Here is a 24,743-nt window from a genome sequence, read left to right as displayed (position 1 = left end):
GATACCCCTTTATCGCCCACCCGCGGCGTACCCTATGCCGCCGCAACCCCTGAACGCCGAAGCTTTTGCCGCCTGATGCAAGAATGAAACTTGCCGTTGAACGAGGAAGAGGAGGAAGAGCGGGGGCAACGTTGGTTCGTCGACCACCCCGTCGAAATTATGGAGTAAACCATTGTCAAGCCCGAGTATAAAAATGTGTGAGCCACCATTACGCATTGTCCTCCCATGACCGCTTGATGACACGGCTAAACATATCCACCGTAACGTCTTCGCGAATCTCAGTCTTCTTGGCCTCGTTCTCGGCGTTCCTAGGTACCTGCACGATGCCACCTTCAGCGACCTTCCAGCCGCACGTCTCAATGACGAACTTGTGCACTTCCTCTTCTCCGTCTAGACCGAGCCAGCCTTCAAGAACTGATGTCTGCACCTCACGATATGCTTGGCTAACGAGCTGAGCGATGCGGACCCGGATCATTTCCTCGAAACCCGCAATATCGGTCGTCAAGTCGGCGTAGATATCGTCGCTATCGAGGGTGGCCCAGAAGCGGGCATACTGCGCGCCCTCAAGCTGCGAGTTGAGCGCTCGCAGTTTCGCTACGGCCTCGGAGAGGTCTGAGGATGAGTTGGGCCCTGGGTTGGAGTGTGATGGCGAGAGGAGGTGGAGGGATAGATCGAACTGTGGCGAGGGAAATTGTGTCATTGCCTTGACGAGGATATTGGTGATCACTTCATCCTTAATCTTGTCGGGATTGAGTTGGTACCTTTATGATGCAGCGATTTTGGTTAGCACCTGTCGCCTGCGGCATTGTCGGGGTGAATAAAAACAGCGAATGCGAATGCTCTTCGATTCAGGTCGGATATGTAGACCTCATTGAGGGCTGGGTTATTGTTCCCAGCCGTAGTCAGGCTAATAGGAAACGTTGACAAAACATCATGGAAGAGAAGGGGACTAGCAACACTGGCGATACCAGTGTCATGCTGTAAAACTGCGCAGCTGGGGGGCCCGACTCACAGCTTCAGGAGCGCCCGGTTGGCGTTGCTGTCACAGAATTTCTCCTCGCATTGCTGTTGAAGGTAGGCCTCGAGGACCTCGGCGGCCTGGGGGTTGTACCGTTCAAGCCCGTTTATGATGCCCCGGATTTGCTCGGGCCGCTCCTGGGGGTCTTCGCCGTTGCCGTTCATGGTGGGCGGTTGTGATTTGCGGTCGCGGGGTTGTAAGAGGAAAATTCGGTCCTTGGGGGTTGGGTTCAACCCTTCCTAGTGGGGCCTCAGATTTGGGAGTCCATTTTGTGTGTTGACCAAATGAGGAAGGCGGTCTGTTCCGCAAAGCTGAGATCTGCCATGTGGGTCATGTGCTTCCGTGACGGGCTCGCGGAGTCAAACGCGCCACGAGCGTGCTCACGTCATTGATCACATCGCCTCTTAATTGGAATCCGACGGCGAACCGCACTTCCACAGCCATGGCGAGGCTGGAATTTGATGCCATTTTCTTCGTTTTTCACTCGTTCTCGTGATTTGAGGTTCAACATCTCCCGAGCATTCACAATGTCGAGCCCTGCAAAAAAGAGAAAACTGAATTCGGATGGGAAGCAGAAAGCCCCGCCCGCCAAGGGCCTGGAATACTTCTTTGCGAAGCAAAAGCAGAATGCCTCTGCATCCAAACCCTCGTCGAACGCAGGGCTTGTCGACCAACCATCCAATGTTGATGACTCCTTGACAGACGAAGAACTAGCTAGGAAACTCCAGGCCGAGTGGGATGCGGAGGTTAGACACGGATCTTGTTCTCATTCTAGTTCTAGTTCAGCACCACCTCAATCCGGAGACCGAAATGTTGATGCCGATATGCCTACGACGATCCCCACCCCCACTCCACAGCCACCAACCATCCCTCCGTCGCCAGTTGGATTGCAGACGACAAAAGGGCCAAGTACATTGTCACTTTCGTCAGTCACCGCGTCCGGGGATCAGACTACGGCATCTATCCCGCTGGATGAAACACCGCTCACTTTTGATCCGTCGAAGTACTTGCCTCATTTGCAGCAATCTTGGGCTTCCGATGGGGGCAACGCTTCGTACGCCTTGTTGACGCGTTGTTTTGCCCTTGTAAATGGAACACAAAGCCGAATCAAGATTGTCGACACTCTTGTCAACTGCATTCGTCTGCTGATCGAAGGGGATGACCAGAGCCTCCTCCCGGCTGTTTGGTTAGCCACCAATGCCATATCACCGCCATACATCTCCATGGAGCTTGGTCTCGGCGGTTCGGCTATCTCCAAGGCTTTGAAGCAAGCCTGTGGACTCGACAATAGAGCTCTCAAGGCTTTGTATAACAAGGTCGGCGACCCTGGTGACGTAGCCTTTGAGGCGAAAAAGAAACAGAGCTTTACCTTGCGCAAACCGAAGCCGCTCACCGTGAAGGGCGTGTTTGGTTCTTTGGTCAAGATTTCCAAAGCCCAAGGACAAGGGAGTGGGGATGCTAAGCAGAGAATTGTGGATAGACTGTTGCAGGATGCCCGGGGAGGCGAGGAGAGTCGATACATTGTGCGAACGTTGTGCCAACATGTAGGTTGATTCAGATCCTTCTAGTTCGGCCATGACGCTAACATGAAACAGCTCCGTATTGGTGCGGTGAAGACAACGATGCTTATTGCCTTGTCAAGAGCGTTCTTGTTGTCGAAACCCCCGGGCGCAGATTTCGCAACGCGAGATCCGCAGGAGTTGGCCAAGCTCAAGAAGGAAGACCTAGCTGAGGTATGGGCAAGGGGGGAGGAGCTTGTCAAGGCTTCATATGCCCGGCATCCCGATTACAACGACCTCATTCCCACTTTACTGGAAACGGGGATATCCGAAGAACTGCTTGTCCGCTGTGGGCTCACAATACACATCCCACTGCGGCCTATGTTGGGAAGCATCACCCGCGACCTGTCCGAGATGCTGATCAAACTTCAAGACCGCGAATTCGCCTGTGAGTACAAATATGACGGTCAACGAGCACAGGTACACTGCGATTCCAATGGGAAGGTGTCCATTTTCTCGCGGCACCTGGAACTCATGACTGACAAGTACCCGGATCTTGTTGCTCTTGTCCCGAAAATTCGCGGCGACGGGGTTGAGAGTTTCATTCTTGAAGGCGAAGTGGTGGCTGTCGATCGTGCAACTGGCGATCTGAAAAACTTCCAAACGCTCACCAACCGGGCTCGAAAGGACGTTGCGATTGGAGCCGTCACGATAGATGTGTGTTTATTTGCCTTCGACCTGATGTATCTCAACGGACAGTCCCTCCTTGAACAGCCATTTCGAAGGAGGCGAGATTTGCTCCGCTCACTTTTTGTGGAGATACCGCATCATTTCACCTGGGTCAAGAGCCTCGACGCCACCTCTCAGGACTCGGAGCGGGTATTGGAGTTCTTCAAATCCGCTTTGGAGACCAAATGTGAGGGTATTATGGTTAAAATTCTCGACAATCTCCCTCAGCAGAATGACCGCGACCTCGATACACCCGAACGAGCCACGGAACCAACAACTAGGAGAGATCACAAGGCAAAGGAAGCCAAATCAACAGGCATAGACACGGCACCACCTAAACCCTCACGCCGCAAGCCCCTCCTGGCAACGTACGAACCCGACAAGCGTCTCGATTCTTGGCTGAAAGTGAAAAAGGACTACTCTGCAACATCCGAGACACTCGACCTCATCCCGATCGCGGCATGGCACGGACAGGGGCGCAAAGCGCGGTGGTGGTCGCCTATCTTGCTGGCAGTGCGAAATGATGAAACGGGGTGTCTTGAAGCCGTGTGTAAATGCATGTCAGGATTTACAGACGCGTTTTATAAAGCGAATCGGGCGTTTTATGATGATGGCACTGGGAATGGAGATGAACAGGAGCTTCCGGACGCAGCTGACACCGAAGATGGGGAGGAAGGGCAGGATGAAGACGGGCCTGGAACAAGCAAAAATACGCATGCTAAAAAGCCCAGTTTCGTCGAGTACGCCGGTGGGGTTCCCGATGTGTGGTTTGAGCCTCAGGAGGTTTGGGAGGTCGCGTTTGCGGATATCACGGTGAGTCCGACGTACATAGCGGCGATTGGATTGGCACGGGAGGATCGTGGATTGAGTCTGCGGTTTCCGCGGTTTTTGCGGAAGCGAGAAGATAAGGGTGTGGAAGAGGCTAGTACAAGCGCATTCTTGGCGGAATTATGGAGGAAGCAGGAGGCAAAGGCACCGGCTCGAGACGACAGGGTACCGGAAGGGGACGATTTACGGGAGGAAGATGACGCTTTGGAGTAGATCCATTGGCTTGTAAAGCTTTGTTATTTTGCTCGTCTCTGGTGAAACTACCGGAGAGCTAGCCAAGTCTTCCATTTGACCCTTACTCCTGCCACGCACGGTACACAATCCGGCAGCCGTACTTCTCGCCCTTCTTCAACAGCATCTGGCTCTTCCACTCATCCACATTCGCAGCATTTACCCAGCGGCTGGGCTCCACGCAGAACCCACTCCGCGCGTTGCGAGCAGCGACACCTGCCACCTCGGGAACGCTGATGTACTTGCCCGTGTAGAATTGGAAGGCTGGCTCGGTGCTAAGAACCTCGAGGTGGATCTTAGACTCCGGGTGATGGGCAGCGACGAGGCGGGTTAGCGGCTCCCCGCGCGTGTCGAGGGGCACTGTGTTGGGGGAGTCCTCCAGGATGAAGCAGTCATCAATGTCGGGCTCCTGGGCGCCCAACACGAAGGCCTTCCCGCCCTCGATCTTGCTGAACGGCTGCGGGCCACCGGTGGGGATGCCGCCGTCGTCGACGGGAAGGTAGTTGTTAGTGGTGAGAGTCACAACTGTGCCTTCGATGGAGGGACCGCCGGTGAGGTTGAAGTACCTAATGAAAGGGGAGTTTCGTTAATGATTCCGTGTATCACCTTATTTGGGGGCTTGAGACGGTCGCGGGGGACTCACGAGTGGTTGGTCATGTTGATGACGGTCTCGTCGGCACCGTCAACAAGCTCGGCCTCGTACTCAATGCCCAATACCGTCACATCCTTCCCGTTCTGCACTTGCTTGCCGACGGTGTACACCACACTCGCTTCCACGGTTCCCGGGAACCCTTCATCACCATCCGGGCTGACCAGGGAGAACCTCACGCTCTCCCCACCGTCCTGGAGTTCCGCGCCGGGAATCTGGCGCACACCCACGGGTGTCGGTCCCTTCCAGATTTTCTTACCCCATCCGACAACACCACCATGCAGGTTATTGGGCCCATTGTTGGCGGCGAGGGTGTATTTCTTGCCGCCGTTGAGGGAGTCGAGCTGCGCGTTCTTGATGCGGTTGGCCACGCGGCCAATGGTCTCGCCAAAGAAAGGGTCGTTATGGCTCTCGTAGTGCGACTGCTCAGGGAAGCCCTGCACAATGTTGATACCGGCGACGCGGAGCTCTTGGATGATAGCACCCAGGGGCAGGAAGGATACGGGTGCGTCGCTCATATTGGCGGGGGGCGTTTGGTAATTCCAGTGGTTTGTTGAGGACGAGAGTAAATGGGCGACTGCGATGGTGACGTTGGTGGCTGTGATGGAGGGGTCGTCTTTGGGGAAAGAGTTGGGGAAGTTGGGGGTGTTAAAATGCAGCTTGTAAGGGCCGGTTCGTGCCCTTTAAAAAGGCATGCAACCTCTGCTCCATCGCCTCTCGCCAGGTCGGCAGGTACCAGCCATCGTCTAGGCCTCATGCGCGAATATGAGGCGAACAGCTTCTCGTTGCACATGACGCCAGGCTGATTCAGGCTATTTGCGGGATGAAAGAGAGTCCCCTCTTTTGGTGGGGAGCCCAAGACGGCTCCGCTGCTCGGGCGTGGGGAGCTTTAAAAGGGGTCAGGGTTAGGGTCCAATTAACTAACGTTAGGTTATCCCCCGCCTTACGACAGCTCGGTCTGGAGCAATACTTCCAGGAACCTCATTTCCTGGTATTCACGGAAACTTGCTAGTCCAACTACGTTCAGGTCCTGAGAGCTCGTATTATCAGCAATGGAATCCTTTACATCATGACGGAACGCTATTCATCGTAATCTCCCTCCCGCGTGAGCGTCCGGAACCGAAGGATTCGACGCGACTTGCCCGATTCCAACCGTGTGCTAAATCCCCACAATCCCACAGCGCTGCAGATCCGATGTGTTGCGCCGCCGTGTCTCGGATGTCGGGCATCAGCGCAGCCCAGCGGACTAGCGCTGAAGGGTACCGCATCGCCTTTTCTTGCTGTATAAATTGAGCCGTCCCACCGCAGGTTGATTGATGCCTTGATGAAGGGACCAATTCGAGCTGAGGTTCAGCTACACGCGCAACTTTGTGACAAATCGACGCACCGCCAAGATGGCAGAGACCAAGGAAAGCCTATCCTATCTCAATGGCGGTCCGCAGTTCCCCTATAAAAGCTCCGTTTGGTCGGTTCTGCAAAGCGGCACCGATGTCAACCCGGATCGCGCCGCCCTCATTTCCGTTCAACAATCGCCCAACCACCTCGCACGCCTAGTTGGGCGAGGACCTGTCCAGACACCGGCCAGCCGCGGCCCGGATGAACTCCTAACGTGGTCCTACGCGCAGTTGGGTCGCGGCGGTGCCCGTCTCGCTACGGTTATGGCTCGGCATCACGTCCCACCACAGTCGTTGTTGCTCAACTTTGTCCCTCACAGCGCGGACTGGGCATTGTTGGTTTGGGCCGCGGCGGTCCAGTGTTTGGGCGTGCTCAACCAATTGCCGCAGATGCTTCGGACGACACATCAACAGGAGGAGCTGCGCATGTGTTTTGCGTTGAAACCCACCGTAGTGGCTGTCGAGGACGAAGCGGCGGTTCAGCTTGCGGACGAACTTAGGGCAGAAGCAGCAGATGCCAACCAGCCCACGCCGTTCCTCGGCATCTGCCTGTCTCGGTTGAGCAAACCCCGGGACGGGTGGGTGAGCCTCCTCGACATCGCCGAGATGGAGTTTACCGAGAGCGAAAGCACCGTCGATGCTGCCACTGTCGATGCCACTGATTCGCCCGATCGTATTGCCCAAATCTACTTCACCAGCGGCTCCTCTGGGACCCCCAAGGGCGTCCTCAAAACCGTTCGCAACCTGACTGCCAGCGGTCCGATTGCTGGCGCCCGCATAGACGAAAACTTTGTCTCCGTTGCGCTTGGCGCTAACTTTGCCGCCATGGCGTCCAGCCTCCCTTACATCGCCTGGGCTATGGCCGGCACGGTCGTGGTTGCTTGCACCCACTTCTCATGGAACGCGGTGGTCAAGGCGATCGAGATCTGCCGGGCCACGAGTGTCGGCATGATGCGCATACAGCTAAGCCACCTCAAAGCGTGTTCGGAATATTCGCTGGAAAAGCTGGCGTCGTTACGGCTAGTAGCGCTGGGCGGGGAGATCATGTCGGAGGAGTTTTTGGCCATGGCACATGCCGTGGTTCCCACCGCAACTGTCATCCCGGCATTTGGCATGTCGGAGGTATTTGGCGCGGTGGGTTGGCCCAAGGGGGTACCTCTGCGGATTCCAACTCATTCTGGCGTACTTTCCGTGGGGACGGTGACGCCTGGAGGACGAGTCAAGATTGTGGATGAACAAGGGACGGTGATTCCGCGCGGTCAAGTTGGGGAATTGCATCTGGGGCACCATGCAGTATGTGGGAGGTACCTTCTAATGGGGTCGGTGGACGAGAAGGTGAATCGGGATACCTTTTATGAAGAAGAGGGTCTCCCCTGGATTCGGACCGGCGATTTGGCTACTATTGACGATGACGGGTGGGTGTATATCGTCGGTCGCAAGAAGGACCAGATCAGACACGTCACAGGTATCATCCAGCCGTCAATGATTGAGGCTGTCTTAAGTGCCGCGTTTCCCGTCGAGGTTGGTCTTTTGCTCATTTGTCCCTTTTTAACGCGTAACAGGTGCTGACAATACCAACAGATCCAAGTCATCGGACTCCCATCACCTATTCATGGCATGGTTCCTTACCCCATCATCGACCGCTTCCCCGATGGTGTCACAGAAGGCGATATGAAAGAGCATTTTACACACAAAATTGGTGCCAACTACAACATGGGTGCCATCCTGACACTGAAACAACTTGGGCTAGATGCCTGGCCGATAACAGGGAGCGGGAAGGTCTCCAAAAAGGAGTTGGCAACGATAGCGCTCGACTATATGCGGGCGAACCCAGACGCCAGCTTTTCATCTTATGCTGTTTGCTGATCATGTCGGTCTCATTGTACAATACAATAATTTGACATTTGATCTGGGCCAATTCCTCGACGCGGTGCTTCAGTTCGGCAATATGGCTAGTCTGCGTAACCATCGCCTGGGTTTGTTGGTGTAGGGCTTGCCGCAACTCGTCAAAGTTGGCTTGGGCCGTGTTAGCCTCTTGACGAGCCGCGGCGGCCGTACCCTCCGCCCTCTCTGCCGTGGCGCCAGCTTCGGCAGCCTTTTCATCCGCCATCATGAGTGCGGTGCCCAGGAGGAAAGCCACCGACTCGGGCGAGTTGTTGATTCTCAAAGCAACGTTGGCGAGCTTTAAAACGTTAAAGTTGACAGCCCGCAGCAGGTCGCGGAGGTTCTTCTCGGAGGAAGTGACCATCGCAGCCCCGAACGCCTCGCTGACGAGAGACATGTCGAAGGAGTCGCTCTCTAGCTCGGTATTTTCTGCGGGCTAAGTCCAGTCAGCAAAGATGAATCAAAGCTGAGTAAGTCGAGGAAAACCGAAAACTGCGATGTATTGCCGCACCATCCAACCGAGGCATCCAGATAAAAAAGCCGAGGACGAACGCTGCTAAGCAGCGAGGGTCATCAACTGAGTCTTCCAGAGCCGCCGATACGTCACACGACTTCCCCGCCGCGCAGCCACGCAACGACCGAGAAGATAGATGATGGTAAGGTTGCTGGTGTCTCTATTGGACGGGCGCAGGCAACTCAGAAACCGGACGGATTCCGAATGCCAGGCATGCCTAACAGGCTCGCCGCTCGTGCAGTCCCGCTGACGTGAATAGCCCCGTCCACCCAATCTAGCGCATATGTCCGGAATGGAAGACAGGAATGACCGATTCGTTGCCAGGATGTAGGCGGACTTTAGATTTGTCCAGAGATGTTGTGGTGGGACATACAGGTGCAGGGAGAGGAAAATGTGAGGAACGGGGTAGGAAGGAGGTGAGGGATGGGATAGGGAGGAGGTGAGAGGGGAGGTAGGGGGATATTGGAGGTTGTGTGTGGGAGCAGTTCCGGGGCCTGGAACATTGAAGTGATCGATGGCTTACCGCAAGCGCATTGGAGGGGGGCGCGTCCTCCATTTCCATCCCGGCGAGCTTTTCTACCATCATTTTTAGGTTCTTCGAGAGGTCAAGAGGGCAGGTAGACTGCAAACTTACTTGGGCGCCCGCGGCAACACCACCGCCAGGGGTGGTGTTTGACGGCAGCGATGAGCGGGCTTGGGCTGCCCGGGCGGCTTTGCGTGCGCGCCGTTCGGCCAGTTTACGGTAGGGCATTTTATTTGTTTCTGTGTGTTTTTTTAGCGAAAAGACCAGGAAGGAATGTGAGCTTAAGTTTGATGAATAAAAGCCCTAGTTCTCGATGGATGGGAGAAGGAAGAATTATGAATACTTACTTTGGAATATCTGTCCTGGGGTTGAGTGAAAGGGAAAGTTTTTGAAGAGAGAGAAAACCGTGACGAAAAAAAAAGGGTGCCGAGGGGGAAAAGCGTGAAGAGAAAGGTGGGAGGAGATTTCTGGGAGGAGGGGGGATTAAATACCTTTCTAGTTAAGGTAGGGCCAGAATAATAGTTCACTGATTAAAAGTATAAGTGTTCCCAATTCAAGGCAACAATAGGACTAAATAGGCGTGCTGTAAAATCGGAATCTCGAAACGCGAAAATTCGGACGCGTTGGGAGGTGGAAGGAAGGCTCGGAATTTTGGTCGAGAAGGTCAACGAAGCCACCTGGATTGGGTCACGTCTTCAAAGAAATCCATCGAGAGCTTGGCCTTGATTTCATGATTATCAGAATAAAAACAGACAATTCTATCTGAACTAGGAGGTACATGACACCGAATGGTGGGTTGATGGGGTCGGAGTTATGGTGATTATCTCGGAGATATTAATTATAATTACCTTGGAATTAACATTCAAGAAGGCAACCCTACGAAAGCTCCTTATGTAAAAGCAGCCCCGAACTGATTACCATCATCACTGATCACAGACAACGTCAAAGACAAAGAAATGTTCGTTCTACATAGAATGTTATAAGCGCTAACGTTGAGGAACGCTTCTCTCGAATTAGGTAGGTCCTTGAGCAACTAGGTAAATAATTAGAGGGCAGGGGATGTTTAGTAGAATAATTATATATTTTGTCTGGGCCACTAGAATTGTATTGCTGATATTGTTTGTTTAAGACACCTTACCTACTTCAAAAGCCTCCTCGTCTTTCCCAATTTTAAGAACCATCCACACAACCCACACAACCCACCTTCCCACCCTCCCTATCTTAAAAAAAACAAAATGGGTAGCAGCAACTACCAAGAGCGGCGTCGTGTCAAGTCCCGTTTGAGGCGAAAAGCTCGCCGACAAGCCATTGCGGCCGCCGCAGTCGCCGCGCCCGCCGTCCCAGATCTCCCCGGTGACGGGCAAAATGCCGATTCCGAGATGGAGGTAAGAACCAAACCTTTCAGACCAACATACACAATTACTAACATGGAAATCAGTTTCTCAGCCTAGTCTTTCAACCATGGTTCGCGAAATGGAGGAAACTATCCGGCGCATGGAGGAGCGAATGGCTACGCTGGAGGACCAATACAAGAATGATGTCACCAGGGTAATGGAGTTTGGACGGATACTGTTGGGGGAGGTGCGGGACCTTGAGAAGAAAGTTGAGACATTGCTTCGTCGATAAAAGTATGGAGGGGGACCCGAAGAAAAAAGTCTGAGTTTATTTCAATGACAAAACCAAACGCCAGCAACCGGAAGAATTCCGGCGAGATTGGGCTTCCCGACCAAGTCTTCCACCACAATTGTGAGACGCAAACCGGCGAGCCACCTCGGGTATCATTCCCACTAAACGCCTAAAAATTACATAACGATTTGCCCGGTCCTTTAACAACGCGTAAAAACTTTACTCCATGTCAGGGAGGTCAAGCTCCCTGACTCGGGAAGTAAACTACACAAATGAATAAAGTCAGTCACTCAGTCAACCGAGGAAGAAGTTCGGAGCAATGTTTGAGGACTGGTAATTGTTCCTCGAGCTGGTCGGCGAAGCCGTCGACCTGAGCGGCCCGCGCCGCGTCGGCGCGGGCAAACTCCCGCATGGCGTCCTGTGCCTGGACCTCACTGACGTGCTTCATGCGCGCCACGGCGCGGTCCATGACGTCGCCACTGGGGTTGGCGTTGTGCCCTTCGCGGCGGACGGCTTGGATAACCTCGTCGTGTTGGGCAACCTTCTGCTCCAACATCTCGTAGCGATAGTTGGGGACATTGAAGACAGTGTGGCTGCTGTCAGTACCGGGACTCGCGTCCGCGGCCGAGCTGGGTCCCGTTCCCTCATTGTTCACCTTGTGCTCGATGGAGCGGATACGCTGATACAACTGCCGCATATGCTCCCACTGCGTTAAGTGAAACTTGTTGCTTTCGCGTTGGCCCTCGAAGGCGTGATCCCAGCTTGTCTCGACATAACGATGCAGGCGCCTGAGCGCAGCGATGGCGAGGACCAAGGTGTCCTGCGCGGACGCTTGCTCGCTCATGGCCATCTCCAGGAGGCTTTCCACGTCTTGATATTCATTAGGGAGCTGCGGAAGCGTGCCACCTGCGGAAAATTTGTGAACGACGCTTGCGCGGGCCTGCTCAAGGATTTCCATGCTGAAGGGTGCAGCAGGGTTGTTGGATACGACTTCTGTGGTACCGTCTGCAGCCTTAAGTCGAGTCACCAATGGGCGAACAAAGCTGAGTAAGTCAAAGAAAAGATAAAAACCAGGGAAACGTCGGAAAGCTGCATCTCCAACAGACAACTGTTAAACCAGAAGGTTCTTCAGAGTCGGACGGTCTGCCCATGCAACCGCGCGGCCAAGCAACGGTTACCGACCCGCACCGTGAGGTGGCTTGGAGACTCTTCAAATGGGCAACTGACGGGTGGCTCCGTTGAGACAAACAATGAATCAGAAGATTCACGGCCTTTAGAACCGGACGCTCGGGAGGTTTCCCTTGCCTTACGCCCCCGCCAGCCAGCTCTTCACGCAAAAATCGTCCCACCGATCGGTCCAGCGCATGGGTCTAGATCGGGTGGCGGGAAAAGGGTGCGATTTCTTGGTATTTACAAGCAAGCTGCGGTCCATGCCCAGAAGATTGTACCGGCAGCAACGATACCAAGAACGAAGGTGTGTGATGAATGGGGTACGGAAGGACAAATGTGTATGAAGACGTCCTGGGTCTGGAGCATGAAAGATCCATGGACTTGTCGTGGCAGCGAGAGCGGAACCGTCACCAGTATGATCGGTGGCTTGGTTATCGTCAATGTCCATGATGTTTTCTTCCTGTATTTTATTCAGTAAACATTAGCGATAATATGGGTGGGGGGAGTAGGGAAAAGAGAAAAGAAAAAAATGGTGAAAGAAAAGGGAAGAACAGAATATAGAAAAAGGAAAATGGACAAAGTGACTTACCGGGCCTCCAGCGGTGTGCTCCGACTCTGCCTGAGCCGCCGCCTGCGCAGCTTGGTATTGTCGACGTTGATTGTGGTTGTAGTAGGGCATCTTGGCTAAAAGTGGTTGGTAGTTTGGGTTGTGAATGGAAGTTGCTGTGTGAAGAAGAGCAGAAGTTAGTGTGGGAGGGAGAGAAGAAGTTGTTGTGGGAAGAAGAGAAAAGGTTGTGGGTGGAAGGATGGGGAGGAATTTATACTCGGCCAGGAGTGGGGTTCCGGAGTGCGCTGATTTGGCATACAATAGGATTAATTGGGAACAATAGAACCTGAATAGTTATGAATAAGTCCCAAATGGGAAGAATAGAGAATTTTCATGGTCGGCGGCGCGTGATATCAGAAATCGAGCGCGTTCTTGCCCGCCCGATTTGGGGGTTGTGAAGCGCGAAAAATCCACGGCCCGCGCGCCGTAAATGCACTGTCTCGCCACAAATCAAGTGTACAAAGTCTCTGGACAGGATAGGTAGCAACCCGCACAAACAGTGAGAGATCCCAGTGCAAACGGATTTAATAGAACACAGATATATGTCACTGATGCTTTCCGGAACTACATCATGACACAGCCGTGTTGTATAAGCTGTCTACACTTCCTGATTAGGAAGGTGGGGCTCTACAATAACTATTATCACATCTCACCCTTGGTTCAATAGGTAGGTAGGCAGACTGTTGTTTATTTCCTAATATCCTCTTTAGTTCTGTCATGCCACTGTTCATATCCTTCTTTCCTCCCCGTTAGGAAGTCACCGGCCGCAACCACGACGAATATTGTTGAGTCTCCTCCCTCCCAAGCAACGAGCCTCGTCCAAAACAAGATGGCGACGAAACCGGCGAAGAAGCTCAGTTATAAAGCAAACAAACGCAAACAGCAGCGGAAGCGCAACCAGGCCAGACTTGCGGCAGAAAACAGCACCGTCGCGGTGCCAAAGAACGAGCAGGGACCGGTGGAAGCAGACAAGATATCGGTGACAATACCAACCAAGCCACGCCGTCCCAGAATAAGGTTCGTGGGGTTCATTCATGACGGTAATATTGAGCTCGAGTTCGTTTAAAGCTAACCTAATTGTGTTTAAAGGGCAACAAGGCGAAGCCCCGCGCGGAGAAACGGAACCCGCCCATCATCACCATAGGGATGAGAGAGAGGATGAGGATTTTGGAGAAAACGGTGATCTGGGCGGTGGATAGATTCGAGAAGGACCTACGTCAACAACGCGCGCTCACTCAGAAGTTGGTGGATAGAATGCTGTTGCTGGAGGCCCGAGCGGCCAAGCCGTTGGTGGTATTAAATGAATCTAGCCACCAGCGTGGACGATAGTTATGTATTCAAGTCACCCTGGGTGGGCTGAGACGTGTGCTATTTTCTTGCATCCGTCTCCTATCTCCACTGCAGTCTTCCATTAATCCCAAGTCATTCCCATGCGCTGCAGAAAGGACCATAGTGATCCCTTTGGTACATGTCCCTTATATAAGCTCTGCCAGCAGGCCGCGAATGACCCTGGTATCGTAACCATTAGCAATTGCACAGCACCACAGGTCACTAGGACTGGAAACAAAACACTCACCCTCCAAAGGCCCCTCCTTCGCAAACCCCAGCACCCTCACAAACACAGGCACCAGCCGAGCCAGCACGCCCAGCGCTAACACTGTCAGGAGAACCATAACAACTGTCTCGTACGGGTGCTCCTTAGTATGCTCCCACAGCGCGGTGAGCTCAGCCTGAACAGCTTCCACGGCATACCCGTATGCGTCGCGCAGGGCTTCGCCCCACGTGTCCTGCTCTTCGGCAACGTGTTTGATGGTTTCCTCGAGCGCGCGGAGGACGCGTTCGGTGAGGTAGGACGTCCAGTCCTCCGCGCGGATTGGGGTGGTGTCTTCGATGAGGGGGGTGAGGTCGTGGGTGATGTCGCGGCTGGGATGGTCGGTTTTGGGCGAGGACCGGGAGGCCGTCCGGATGATGTCGATTATTTGGCTAGCAAGAATGGCATTTTTGTCTTGAGAGGGGGCCGAAGAGAGAGTGGCAGTGGGAGATGGTTCGAGAGGGGGCTTTTCAGTGATCAGGCGGTAGCTATTCACGTTGAGGACCTGGTTGTGCCTGCTGGTCCCGCAAAGGCATTCGAGAAACGCATCTGAGAGATCCATGATGTCGCTGATTCTACGTGCTGTGCAATCCGGGCCCGTGTGGCCAACCTGGTTTGTAGAGCGAAACGAGGATGACGGAAAAGTGATGGCAGGGTCGTTCGGATACTCCGACGAGCTCGTAGCTGTTAAATGAGGGGCTTATGTTGTCGGCAAGTGATTCAATGTCCGCGTCTGATTTGTACGACTTGCCCGATGCACAGAGGCCTACTGCATGAGCCGTGGAAGGATCGAGCGACACCCGTGTCCAGGGAATCATTGGATGCATAATTAGGTAAGGTACCTCGCTACCTAGGTCCTCCGGCATCGATAGCTAAACCAGGAGTCATCAACCTGTTTGGGTGATTGGGTTAGTCGAAGAGTTCGGGTCTTGCTACTGCACCACCACCACATCATGGATATCTTCCAACACTCCTTGACTGATTTAAGAGACCTGTCAAAGGGCAGTCAAACGAAGTGGGGTTTCAATTAGCAGCACAATAGGCACGCATACTGAGGGCCGAAACCCACCAATCAGCTGAGGCTTCAAGCAGAAAGACACTTCTGCCTGGGCGGGCGAGCCACTAAATCCGCCTCCAAGACAACGAAGCATCGATCTCCGGGCTTCCACAGGCCACAAAGAAGAAATGGATAAATGCCATTACAGCACCGACATTCAAACCACCGCAAACATATCCTTCACCCGCGAACCAAACGAACCCCTCTATCACTTCCTCCAGCGCCTACCGCCACGAGACCTTGCCTCGGCCACCCCATCACATCTTCTCCCACCATGGCTGTGGATCACCAACCCTCATCTCACGCCTCAAGATCGAAAGAGCCCACCCGATTTGGATGCTTTCCTCCGTGATGGTGGGGAATTGTTAGCGGGGTTTCGAGAGGCTGCAGCGAAAGTGGAAACGTCGACTCCTCAAGATCGTGGGAATATGGCTACGACGAAGCTTATGGAAGAGTTACGAGAGAGGTTGCGGAAACGGATCATGGAGGTTGCGAAAGACTCGGGAGTTACTAGTGGAAAGGTAAATACCTAGCTACAGCACTCTGTTTGAATCCGTCCAAGGGCTGACAAGCAAAGTGGATGCTCTTCCCCCATGAGAAGGAGGTCAATGAAGTGTGGCGGACGGTATGTGAAGGGGTTGAGGCTGGACAATTGGGCACCGGAGCGAAAGTGGCGACTGCGGGGATAGGACAAAATCCAACGCGTCTGATATGCGTATATACTGTGGACTTTACGGATGTTGCAGATGTTGGAAGGGTATTGTTTGGGTTGGTGAATTTGGGTCTTGTCCCAGCGGATATGTCGAGGGAAATCACGTACAAGTGTGATGCATACACGTATTTGGGGATTTACCACGGAAATGAGTACGGTCTAAGGAAGAGTATTTGGGGCGGTTCGGAGATCATGCCGATGATGAGGCAAGAAATGGACTTGGATTGAGAAGGTTTGCGAAGGGCGTCCGGATTCCTGAAGCGGTAGCGGTGTGCATTAGCATCCGGTGTGAATATACCCCCTATCCAATATAAACATGGCAGGAGAAACATCTCGAACGGAAACCTCGACCGTCCGTTTGATGTTGTGGTCTTGGACCGTTAGTAGCTTGCCACGTCCAAGACATTTCTTTCGCGTTACAGGATCGCCGTTGCCCTCGTGATAAAAAACATAATTAATGGCAAGAAAAACATGTTTAGTTGTCCCCGATTACTCTCGTATTCCGATTTGGTGATGCCGAGGAGACGCGACAGGACGGTGTTTGCAAAGAGGGGCCTGCAAGCTGATTAAGCGACGACCAATCCCGGATGCCCAAGTCCTGATATCTTCAACAGCGTCCCTTTGACTCCTTCACACATCACCAATCTTCATTTTACAGTCTTTTTTTACCCCAAAATTACAACAATCGCAATGGCCGACAACGAAGTCTACCAATACTCCATCATATCTGCCCTCGTGGACGGTGTCGCATCACACGGCACGCCGATCTCCCGCGTTCTCGAACATGGCAACCACGGGTTGGGCACCTTCCGCAACATGAACGGCGAAATGATTGTGCTCGATGGCGAGGTCTACCAGATGAAAGGCGATGGGTCGGTTCTGCGCATCGACCCAGAAGAAACGGTGACGCCTTTTGCGACCGTTACCCGATTTCAACCTGAGGTTACATCGAAAGATACGATCTCGAGTAAAAAAGCATTTGAGGACATTTTGACGGGACTTTTTCCCAAGGCACGGAATCACTTTTTGGCCGTGAGGTTGGACGGTGTGTTTCGGAAGATTGTGGTGAGAACTGCAGGTGGCCAAATCCGGCCGCGGGAGGGGATGGTGGACGTGTGCTCACGGCAGACAACGCACACGTTTGAGAATGTGACGGGTACCATCGTTGGGTTCCGATGCCCCCAATATGTCATGGGGGTCAATGTGGCCGGGGACCATTTCCATTTCATTACAGACGACAGACAACGTGGTGGGCACATCCTTGAATTGCAGTCGGAAGGGGAAGTCGAAGTCGCGGCTGCGCAGATGTCCACGTTTTACATGGAGCTGCCGACCGAGGATGACGAATTCAACGAGGCGGAATTGAGGCTGCAGGCCCAGAGCATCAAATCAGTGGAGGGCTGAACGCAGCCAAGTTTGAGGCTGTCAAATGACAGCGCGGGATCGTCGTCCCGGTATCGTTAAGCTTGGTCTAGTCGAAGAAAAACTCATTTCTTTTATACCCCGCATCCTGCAGACAACTAAGACCAAGGCGCAATCGCATCTGATTTTGGCATCCCACATTGAAACTCAATTTTGAAAGAAAATGCGCCGCTTTTTTCGCCGTCACCGTAAAGAAAACAAGGAGAACAATGGCCAGTCCTCGCCGACTCGCAACCCTTCACCTCCAACAAGTTCAACAACAGCAGGACCAAATGAAGCGCCGTTTGTCCCACAAGTAACACCTCCAGGTTGGCATGTCTGCACTTATGCTTGCGCCGGTCTCGCGGGCATGCCGCCAGATTATCATGAATCGATCATTGCCGAGATGGCCCAAAAGCTCGGGGCAGTTCCTGACAACATCCGGATCGACTCACTATCCATGGGCAACGCGCGCCTCGTACCCGGCCAATCTCGCGATATCGTGTCTGAGACTCATGAGCGGCGGGATATCGAAGGCAACACCGAACTCGCGCACATCCCGCTTGACTTGCCCACCACGCACCGCTACCAACCACTTCCGACCGGCCATGCGCGGTTCCTTCGCCTTGGTGGCTTGGGAGCACATCCCTTGGCTTACCTGGAATCGCATCCTCTTAGCCATCCGCCACCGTACATTGCGGTATCATACTGCTGGGATCCAACAAGTGCGAGGCGCGGGATGTTCTTGGATCGGCAAAGTTTCAGTATTTCCGAGACGGTGCTGGAAGTGCTGAACCAGGTGCAGGCGTCGCAGAATGCGACCGGATCTAGGGAGTTGTTGTGGATCGACCAAATTTGCATCAACCAAGCGGATGGCGCGGAGAAACTGGACCAGATGTACCGGATGGGGGAGATCTACTCCAAGGCAACCAAGGTGTTTATCTGGCTAGGCCCGACGTCGAATGGGAGTGATGTTGCGCTGGAGAAGATGCCGCAGATGCTGCGGGAGGTGGTTGCGTTAAATCAAGCTACAGAGACACGGGAGGATGTGCCAGAAGATGTCCCAGCGTTGATCAACACGGATCATGGGCAATTGTATGGCCATCTATTCATGAGGCCGTGGTTCAAGAGGTTATGGACTGTCCAAGAGGCGCTCCTGGCGAGGGAGCTGGTAGTCATGTGTGGCTATCGGGAGGTGGACTTTGGCCTGCTGGTGGAACTGGCGTCTCAAATTCTGACTTACGGTTCTTTGGATCTGATCCAACTCCCAGGGGCCTCGGAAGACGAGATGACCAACGCGCTTATCGGCGTAGTAAACCTCTCCGCACTCCGTTTAGGAGACGCCCCCCTTGAACAGATCATGCAGGGCCTCAGCATGGGGGCATTCCGGTCTCTTGTGGCTGAGGCCCGCACACGACAAGTCACCATGGCACCGGACCGCGTCCACGCCATCATGGGTGTCGCCCCTCGACACATCCGGGAGCGCATGGCCAACCTCCAAGTTTCACAGCCCAGTCACAACATGTGGCACCTCTACGCTCAATTCGCCAAAACCATGCTCGAAAACGACCCAGAGTGGTACTTCCTCTCGTCCGCCCCATCTAAGGACCACCCCGATGGGCTTCCCTCTTGGGTCCCCAACTTCAACTCCCCGGCCCCTTTCGCCTCCGAGCTAGCCACGCCAGGACGCTTCTCAGCCGGCATCACCCCCGCCACGCGCCACCTTGTCCAGCGCACCATCACCGAAGACGAGCTCACCGCACACGGCTGTCGCATCGACACCATCACGGAAATCATCCCCCAAACCGCCTTCACCGAAGCAACGCAAAACACAAAACACAACGACGTGTACGGGGATGCCGCACGCGAGTGGGAACAGAACTGCATGCGGCTGTGTCAAAAGATCTTTGGTCTCGGCCCGGAACAGTTTCCCCGGCTGCACGTTAACATCCTACTTGCGGCACCAAGAACAACATCACTGCAGCAACAATTCGCTCCCTCCGAACCCGCGCCCATGCCCATGCGCGGCCGCGCCCTGGATGCATACCACACTTTCTGGATGGGCTGTCGACTCCGCGGCGAAGCACTCCGACAGATCCAGTCCGGAGATGCCCCGCTGCCGGAACGCTTCCAGGGCCTGCCTGACGGCGCGGAGCGGTTTGCGGACCAGGCGTTGCGCATGTGGCGGAAGCAGTTGCCCTTGGAAGAGTATGCTCTCTTGTTGGAATTTACGTCTGGTATGAAGAACATGTGTTCGGGTCGGCCTTATATCGCGACAAGTACTGGATTGTTGGGGCTTGGGTGTCCTGGGGTCAAGGAAGGGGATGTGGTTTGTGTGTTTTATGGGAGTACGGTGCCGTATGTGTTGCGGCAGAGGCGGGATGGGACGATGGAGTTTGTGGGGGATGCGTATGTGTATGGGGCGATGAATGGGGAAGCGCTTACAGGGGCAGAGAGGGGACCGGATGAGATCTTTCGGATTCGGTAGCGCAGATAACCAAGAGTTGGCAATATTTCCACAACGACTTTTTCCAATGAATTTCTTCATGAACAGGTATTTGTGCCAACAACTCTTGTTCTGGGCCTTCAATCTGTTACAGAACCCACATCGGTACGCATATCCGAGTACCTACGCTTTCCTTCTTTCGGACGATGGGACGGTGATTCGCGCTTTTGACCACCTGAACATGCAGTGTTCCTCCGCGATAGCTGCATTTCAGCGTCGTGGGACCAATGAAAAGAGAACAACAAGTCTGCACCTGGTCACATTCAGGAAAACCATGAACGATCGGCAGACCACCGAGGAGGGGCTGAAAGACCCCGGTTTCGCCTCACGAACCTTGACCACCCAGACCGGCCCCACGAATGGATCACCATGATCGCTGTGATATGCACCGGCGATCCTTGGCACAGCAGGTGGTGGTCTTGTCAGCTTGGCGATGGTTCGATGGGTTCAAAATGTTTATCTCCGCTTTCATTTCTCGGGATTTACTCCTACTCGTGTCCTGTTCTTCTCATACCGTGCCAGCGTGTCGAGGCACACCGCCTGTGGGATATACTTAACGATAGAACCAGCGTTCTCCCTTCGAAATTATCTCCATAACCAAAGTTAGTGAACACGACCTAGTTTGGCGCTATTGGAGGGACCCAGCCGATCCCCGTCACAATGGCATCACTTGCGCGACTCACAGGCGCCGGCCTAGTAGCCCTCGCAACACTCTCCTCCGCCACACCCACACCCAACAACGCCTTCCGACCAAGCCACGATGCCGCCCGACGAAACGCCTACGACATCTTCAACGCGATCCACTCAGCCATGCGCCAGTGGGGATCCTCTCTCAACCACAACGGCATGTCCTCCTTTGTCGTGACCATCCCACCCGGCGTCCTCCTCCACCACGGCACGCGCCAGCCACAAGGCCCTAAAGGACCAGAATGGCTCGCCTTTGAAGTCGAACATGCCGAACTCTTAGCCCATCCACGTCCGGCGCACACCCCAAGCCTCCTTTTCGACCAACAACCAGAACAACAACAACAGCAACCCATCTCCTCTCAACACCAACCACCAAAACCAACAACCGACGACTCCCACGGCTACCTCTTCAGCTACCTCACCACCTCCCCCATCCCCCTCCTCTACCTCGACGGCACCTCCGCCGGCAGCACGGACATGGGCACCCTCGACACCCAGGACATCCTCCTCCGCCTCAGTCCCAACTCCTCCATCTGGGACGAATACCCACGCGCCTTCGACCTCTGCGACATCGTCACTCCCTGGGGGCTCCAAGGCATTCTGCGTATGGAAGCCGGATTCGAGGTCATTAAATGTGATTTTGCCCAGGAGATGGAGATGGTTAGTGGGAAGGGGATGCGACGGCCGGAGGTTGATGGGGGGCTGGAGTCGGAGGTGGATGTGGATGGTGGGAGGAAGGGGTGGATGTTTGGGTTGGTAAGGGCGGTTGGGCAGAGGTTTGGGGGGGTGGGGGCCGGGGGGGTGAGGGTGGATTGGGGGAGTATGGTGTCGGCGTGGTTTTGGGAGGGGTTGGATTTGAGGGGGAGTGGTGGGTTGCCGAGGTTGGTAGGTGTTGGGGGGAAGGAGTTGAGGGCGATTCGGGGGAGGGTGGAGGAGGTTGTTAGGGAGAGGACTGGGGGGAAGGGGACTGGGGGTAATAACGTGGGTGCGGTCGACTGGCAGGGGGTGGTGGATATGGTGGTTAGTCGGTACGCGGACAGGTTGAGGTACATGGCGGAAGGGGTGCACGATGCGGAGACGATGCGGATTGAGTTGAATGGGGCGTTGAATACGCACATTGACTATTCCATACAGGACACAGAAACACGCTCGGAGGCGGCTATCGACAGGTGTTCTAGTTTCTACACCCTTGCTGCCTCGCCACAGACGCTGGAAGATGGCTTGATTCTCACGGCTGTTGAGACAGTTGCACGAGATATCTGCTCGACTTTATTTGAGGCTCGCAACTTGTTCGCCGAGGACCCCGCAGCAAACGACACTTCTGTTGCCAGAGCCCAACAAATCATCCAACAGCTTATGAACAGGCTGAAGTGGACTAAGTGGAAGAAATGCCCAGCATGTGGGCTGGACGAAGTCTGCTGGGCCCCGTTGTGGCCGCTTGGCGACAAGGAGTCGCACGAGAGACCGAACTGTCGGAATGCCTCTATGATTGATAAAGGTTGGTGGGAGTCCGACACGCAGTATTGGCAACCGGCGATGCAGAAGAAGGATATGTGGGGGACTGTTATGCCGGGGAGGCGTCGATGAAGTAATGATGGATAATACCTGTTAATGGGAATGCAATGGTTCAAAGGAGAAAGAAAAAGAGTGCGTCAGCCGCGAATCGAACGCGGGGCCCATCGATGGCAACGATGGATTTTACCACTAAACCACTGACGCTTCACTAAATGGCCTGGAACTGGACACTCACATGAGACGAGACGCCAAACTCAATGGTAGCCGCTGGTCATTTCTGGTGACCACCATCTAAGGTATTCTTCAAAGCTCAACCGTAAGCTCTCTATTATCACACACTTTCTAGACTGGTACAGGGACACACCGTCGGTGTCTCGTGTGATCACAACTTCAAAGCCTGTTATGCGTGTATACCAAGCCCTCACAACCCCCGCAAATACGTTCCCAAAGTCTCTCCAATTCCCTCCTTTTCCAAGAGCAGCTCCTTTCTTCCACCGTCATCCTGCACTTCCACGCTGTCCACACCGGGCTGCAATGCGAGCCAAGCCGCCAATAACACGCGGTCCAGATCCCAGGCAAGGCGGTCCGTCGGATCCGGGAAAAGCGCTTCATGACTGTCGGGTTTGCAATCTTCCCGCTCGAAAGCCTGTTCGTATCTCTTCACCCAGTCGTCCAGTGCCTGGAACCACACTTTGCCATACCGTTCCTCCAACACCTCGTCGTCCACGTGCGATTCGTCCTCGGGGTTTCCGGCCCAGTCCAGTTCATAAAATACGAAAGCTAATTGGTAGTCCGGCCAGAAATAATATCGGTAGCCCGGCTGGCTGGGATTTGACTTCGTCGCTTGTTCGCTGTTGCTGGGGGGGTTGGAAAGCCTAACATCGAAAACGCCATCGGCGGTTTCCTCGACCACAAGACCGTAAGGAGTATGAAAAGCAAGGCGTGAAATGGTGGAGCTCGCGTTTTTGCCGAGGGCAGAAATCAGTATAGGTGTTTTGAAATTTGCCATTTTAACTTTATCTCAGGCGACAGTGCGGTTGATTCTGTTTGGCTGAAAAACTTGATTAAGCCGAAATAAAACTTTTGGACGTAGGAGCTGAAGGTGTCGGAGAATCGGAAGAATGAGAGATATGGATAGCAAGCATAGAAATAGAGGCCCGGCGAGCAGAGGTTGATTGCTCAGCCACCTTTGGACCGCTTTGGTGACCACGGCTGCAAGGAGTCATGTCTATTAGCCGCCCATTCAGCCCTGCCACCCACACCCACTGTTGGCACTGTACGTTATGCGGACATTGTGACTGATCCCCCAACGCGACCCAAACACACGCCCGTCACCCCCTGCATATTCTCGAGATACTGGGCTACCTGACCGACGACCCTATAAGGCAAGGTACCATGGAGGCGCCGAGGTAATTAATCGAAGCATGCGCAACGCCACTCTCAACGAATGATACCAACGGGAAAGAGATGATTTTCTACGTCGTAAAAACAATGCCGCGCGGCTATATCCATCCACGCAAGATCGCGGAAGCCGGTGAGGTCTCAGCGCCGTTGAGATGCTGCATCACGGCCCCCAACGACTCAGGCGAAGTTCTGAAACAATTCATCACGTCTGAGGTTCAACGCCGACCAGTAGCTAACCGCCCTAGCGTGGGCCGAGAGCTTTATGGCCACCTGAATACATGGGGGCTGTAGACATGGTCCATTCTACGGCGGCAATGACGGGATATTAATAACTGATGAGCGACCTCACGGTGATGAACCCTTTGCTGTCTCCGTCCCTCATGTATCATCCGCGAAAGCAGTTCTCAGGCGAATGAACACCTGCAGTCCCAACAACTCCACCGATCGTTACTCCTCGCCTTCCATTGCAGGGCTTTCTCCCATCAGAGCACCATGAGTCAAAGGTACGGAGCTCAAATCCAATTTTATGACGGTGGTCTAACACAACATTTGGCACGTAGCGAAGAGACAAAGCGGATCATCCAAAAAATCCAGGCCAACGGCAAAAAGATACAACCCAACGCAACTGTGAGGGCGTGGAAAGTACCTGCAACCAGCGAAGTTCCCATGGCAACTCCGGCCCCAGGACACATGTGGGTTGAAACCGGCCATGGTAAAGCTGGGCTGGGACACATGCAATCCGAAATCAAAATCAGGCAGTTTGCAACGGACGGCATCCCGGAGAACCAGCAGCGAGAAAAGCTTCCGGTCCTCGCCCAAGCCCACACCACAGTTGGACGGTACCTCGGAGTGCAGGGACGGAACAGGCCTGTCATGGCCACCCATATCGATGGGCGGGTGCAGAAGCACGGGATTACCGTTGCTGATAACGGTTATATCGTTAGTATGAATACGGTGACCAGTGGGAAGTTGACGCTCAAACCCGGTGCCCCGCCGCCAGTGAGCGACAAGACGATAGAAGCACTATACCGATATCCAGCAAACTGCCCGGAACGGCGGGCCACGGGAGGAATGGATCAGCAGAAGGATGATGGCATACGGCCGCCTAAGCGGGGGGACACGGCGTGAAAACGTCGATACATTTCACATTGATGGAGGCTAGGGAACGGCGCTTGGGACGATGAATAACCAGGTGTTT

At 54.1% G+C, this 24,743-nt stretch overlaps 12 protein-coding genes and 1 non-coding gene across 13 annotated transcripts; 7 read left to right on the top strand and 6 right to left on the bottom strand.

The window, feature by feature from the left end:
• Positions 1-208: 208 nt before the first annotated feature.
• C8A04DRAFT_12333 (COP9 signalosome) lies at positions 209-1,182 on the bottom strand (the record flags this gene model as incomplete). The annotated part of the gene is made up of 2 exons (XM_062777307.1): positions 209-761; positions 1,013-1,182. The coding sequence occupies 2 exons, from the start codon at positions 1,180-1,182 to the stop codon at positions 209-211; spliced, it is 723 nt and encodes a 240-aa protein (XP_062636849.1).
• A 363-nt stretch (positions 1,183-1,545) lies between these two features.
• On the top strand, positions 1,546-4,287 carry C8A04DRAFT_12404 (uncharacterized protein; the record flags this gene model as incomplete). Its single annotated transcript, XM_062777328.1, has 2 exons — positions 1,546-2,562; positions 2,614-4,287. The coding sequence occupies 2 exons, from the start codon at positions 1,546-1,548 to the stop codon at positions 4,285-4,287; spliced, it is 2,691 nt and encodes an 896-aa protein (XP_062636848.1).
• An 82-nt stretch (positions 4,288-4,369) lies between these two features.
• On the bottom strand, positions 4,370-5,472 carry C8A04DRAFT_37474 (galactose mutarotase-like domain-containing protein; the record flags this gene model as incomplete). The annotated part of the gene is made up of 2 exons (XM_062783888.1): positions 4,370-4,871; positions 4,949-5,472. The coding sequence occupies 2 exons, from the start codon at positions 5,470-5,472 to the stop codon at positions 4,370-4,372; spliced, it is 1,026 nt and encodes a 341-aa protein (XP_062636847.1).
• Positions 5,473-6,348: 876 nt separating this feature from the next.
• C8A04DRAFT_12413 (uncharacterized protein) lies at positions 6,349-8,214 on the top strand (the record flags this gene model as incomplete). Its single annotated transcript, XM_062777333.1, has 3 exons — positions 6,349-7,218; positions 7,312-7,869; positions 7,930-8,214. 3 exons carry the CDS (start codon positions 6,349-6,351, stop codon positions 8,212-8,214), a joined length of 1,713 nt encoding a protein of 570 aa, XP_062636846.1.
• Positions 8,215-11,181: 2,967 nt separating this feature from the next.
• Positions 11,182-11,853, bottom strand: C8A04DRAFT_28901 (uncharacterized protein; the record flags this gene model as incomplete). Its single annotated transcript, XM_062780819.1, has 1 exon — positions 11,182-11,853. The coding sequence occupies one exon, from the start codon at positions 11,851-11,853 to the stop codon at positions 11,182-11,184; it is 672 nt and encodes a 223-aa protein (XP_062636845.1).
• A 2,230-nt stretch (positions 11,854-14,083) lies between these two features.
• On the bottom strand, positions 14,084-14,825 carry C8A04DRAFT_28899 (uncharacterized protein; the record flags this gene model as incomplete). Its single annotated transcript, XM_062780818.1, has 2 exons — positions 14,084-14,181; positions 14,249-14,825. The coding sequence occupies 2 exons, from the start codon at positions 14,823-14,825 to the stop codon at positions 14,084-14,086; spliced, it is 675 nt and encodes a 224-aa protein (XP_062636844.1).
• Positions 14,826-15,448: 623 nt separating this feature from the next.
• Positions 15,449-16,260, top strand: C8A04DRAFT_37471 (uncharacterized protein; the record flags this gene model as incomplete). Its single annotated transcript, XM_062783887.1, has 2 exons — positions 15,449-15,841; positions 15,898-16,260. 2 exons carry the CDS (start codon positions 15,449-15,451, stop codon positions 16,258-16,260), a joined length of 756 nt encoding a protein of 251 aa, XP_062636843.1.
• A 462-nt stretch (positions 16,261-16,722) lies between these two features.
• Positions 16,723-17,436, top strand: C8A04DRAFT_12309 (alpha-acetolactate decarboxylase; the record flags this gene model as incomplete). The annotated part of the gene is made up of 1 exon (XM_062777298.1): positions 16,723-17,436. One exon carries the CDS (start codon positions 16,723-16,725, stop codon positions 17,434-17,436), a length of 714 nt encoding a protein of 237 aa, XP_062636842.1.
• Positions 17,437-17,617: 181 nt separating this feature from the next.
• C8A04DRAFT_37469 (heterokaryon incompatibility protein-domain-containing protein) lies at positions 17,618-19,921 on the top strand (the record flags this gene model as incomplete). The annotated part of the gene is made up of 1 exon (XM_062783886.1): positions 17,618-19,921. The coding sequence occupies one exon, from the start codon at positions 17,618-17,620 to the stop codon at positions 19,919-19,921; it is 2,304 nt and encodes a 767-aa protein (XP_062636841.1).
• Positions 19,922-20,599: 678 nt separating this feature from the next.
• C8A04DRAFT_12335 (uncharacterized protein) lies at positions 20,600-22,334 on the top strand (the record flags this gene model as incomplete). Its single annotated transcript, XM_062777309.1, has 2 exons — positions 20,600-22,124; positions 22,273-22,334. The coding sequence occupies 2 exons, from the start codon at positions 20,600-20,602 to the stop codon at positions 22,332-22,334; spliced, it is 1,587 nt and encodes a 528-aa protein (XP_062636840.1).
• C8A04DRAFT_t77 lies at positions 22,275-22,345 on the bottom strand. Its single transcript has one exon. It is a non-coding gene; the product is annotated as a tRNA-Gly (tRNA).
• A 217-nt stretch (positions 22,346-22,562) lies between these two features.
• On the bottom strand, positions 22,563-23,150 carry C8A04DRAFT_28895 (uncharacterized protein; the record flags this gene model as incomplete). Its single annotated transcript, XM_062780817.1, has 1 exon — positions 22,563-23,150. One exon carries the CDS (start codon positions 23,148-23,150, stop codon positions 22,563-22,565), a length of 588 nt encoding a protein of 195 aa, XP_062636839.1.
• Positions 23,151-24,037: 887 nt separating this feature from the next.
• On the top strand, positions 24,038-24,673 carry C8A04DRAFT_28894 (uncharacterized protein; the record flags this gene model as incomplete). Its single annotated transcript, XM_062780816.1, has 2 exons — positions 24,038-24,048; positions 24,106-24,673. The coding sequence occupies 2 exons, from the start codon at positions 24,038-24,040 to the stop codon at positions 24,671-24,673; spliced, it is 579 nt and encodes a 192-aa protein (XP_062636838.1).
• Positions 24,674-24,743: the final 70 nt, after the last annotated feature.

Source organism: Dichotomopilus funicola (genome assembly GCF_033296635.1).
Source record: "Dichotomopilus funicola strain CBS 141.50 unplaced genomic scaffold C8A04scaffold_33, whole genome shotgun sequence".
Classification (NCBI taxonomy): Eukaryota; Fungi; Ascomycota; class Sordariomycetes; order Sordariales; family Chaetomiaceae; genus Dichotomopilus; species Dichotomopilus funicola.
Note: the sequence above shows the minus strand (reverse complement) of the source record. Positions and strands in the feature narration are given on the sequence as shown.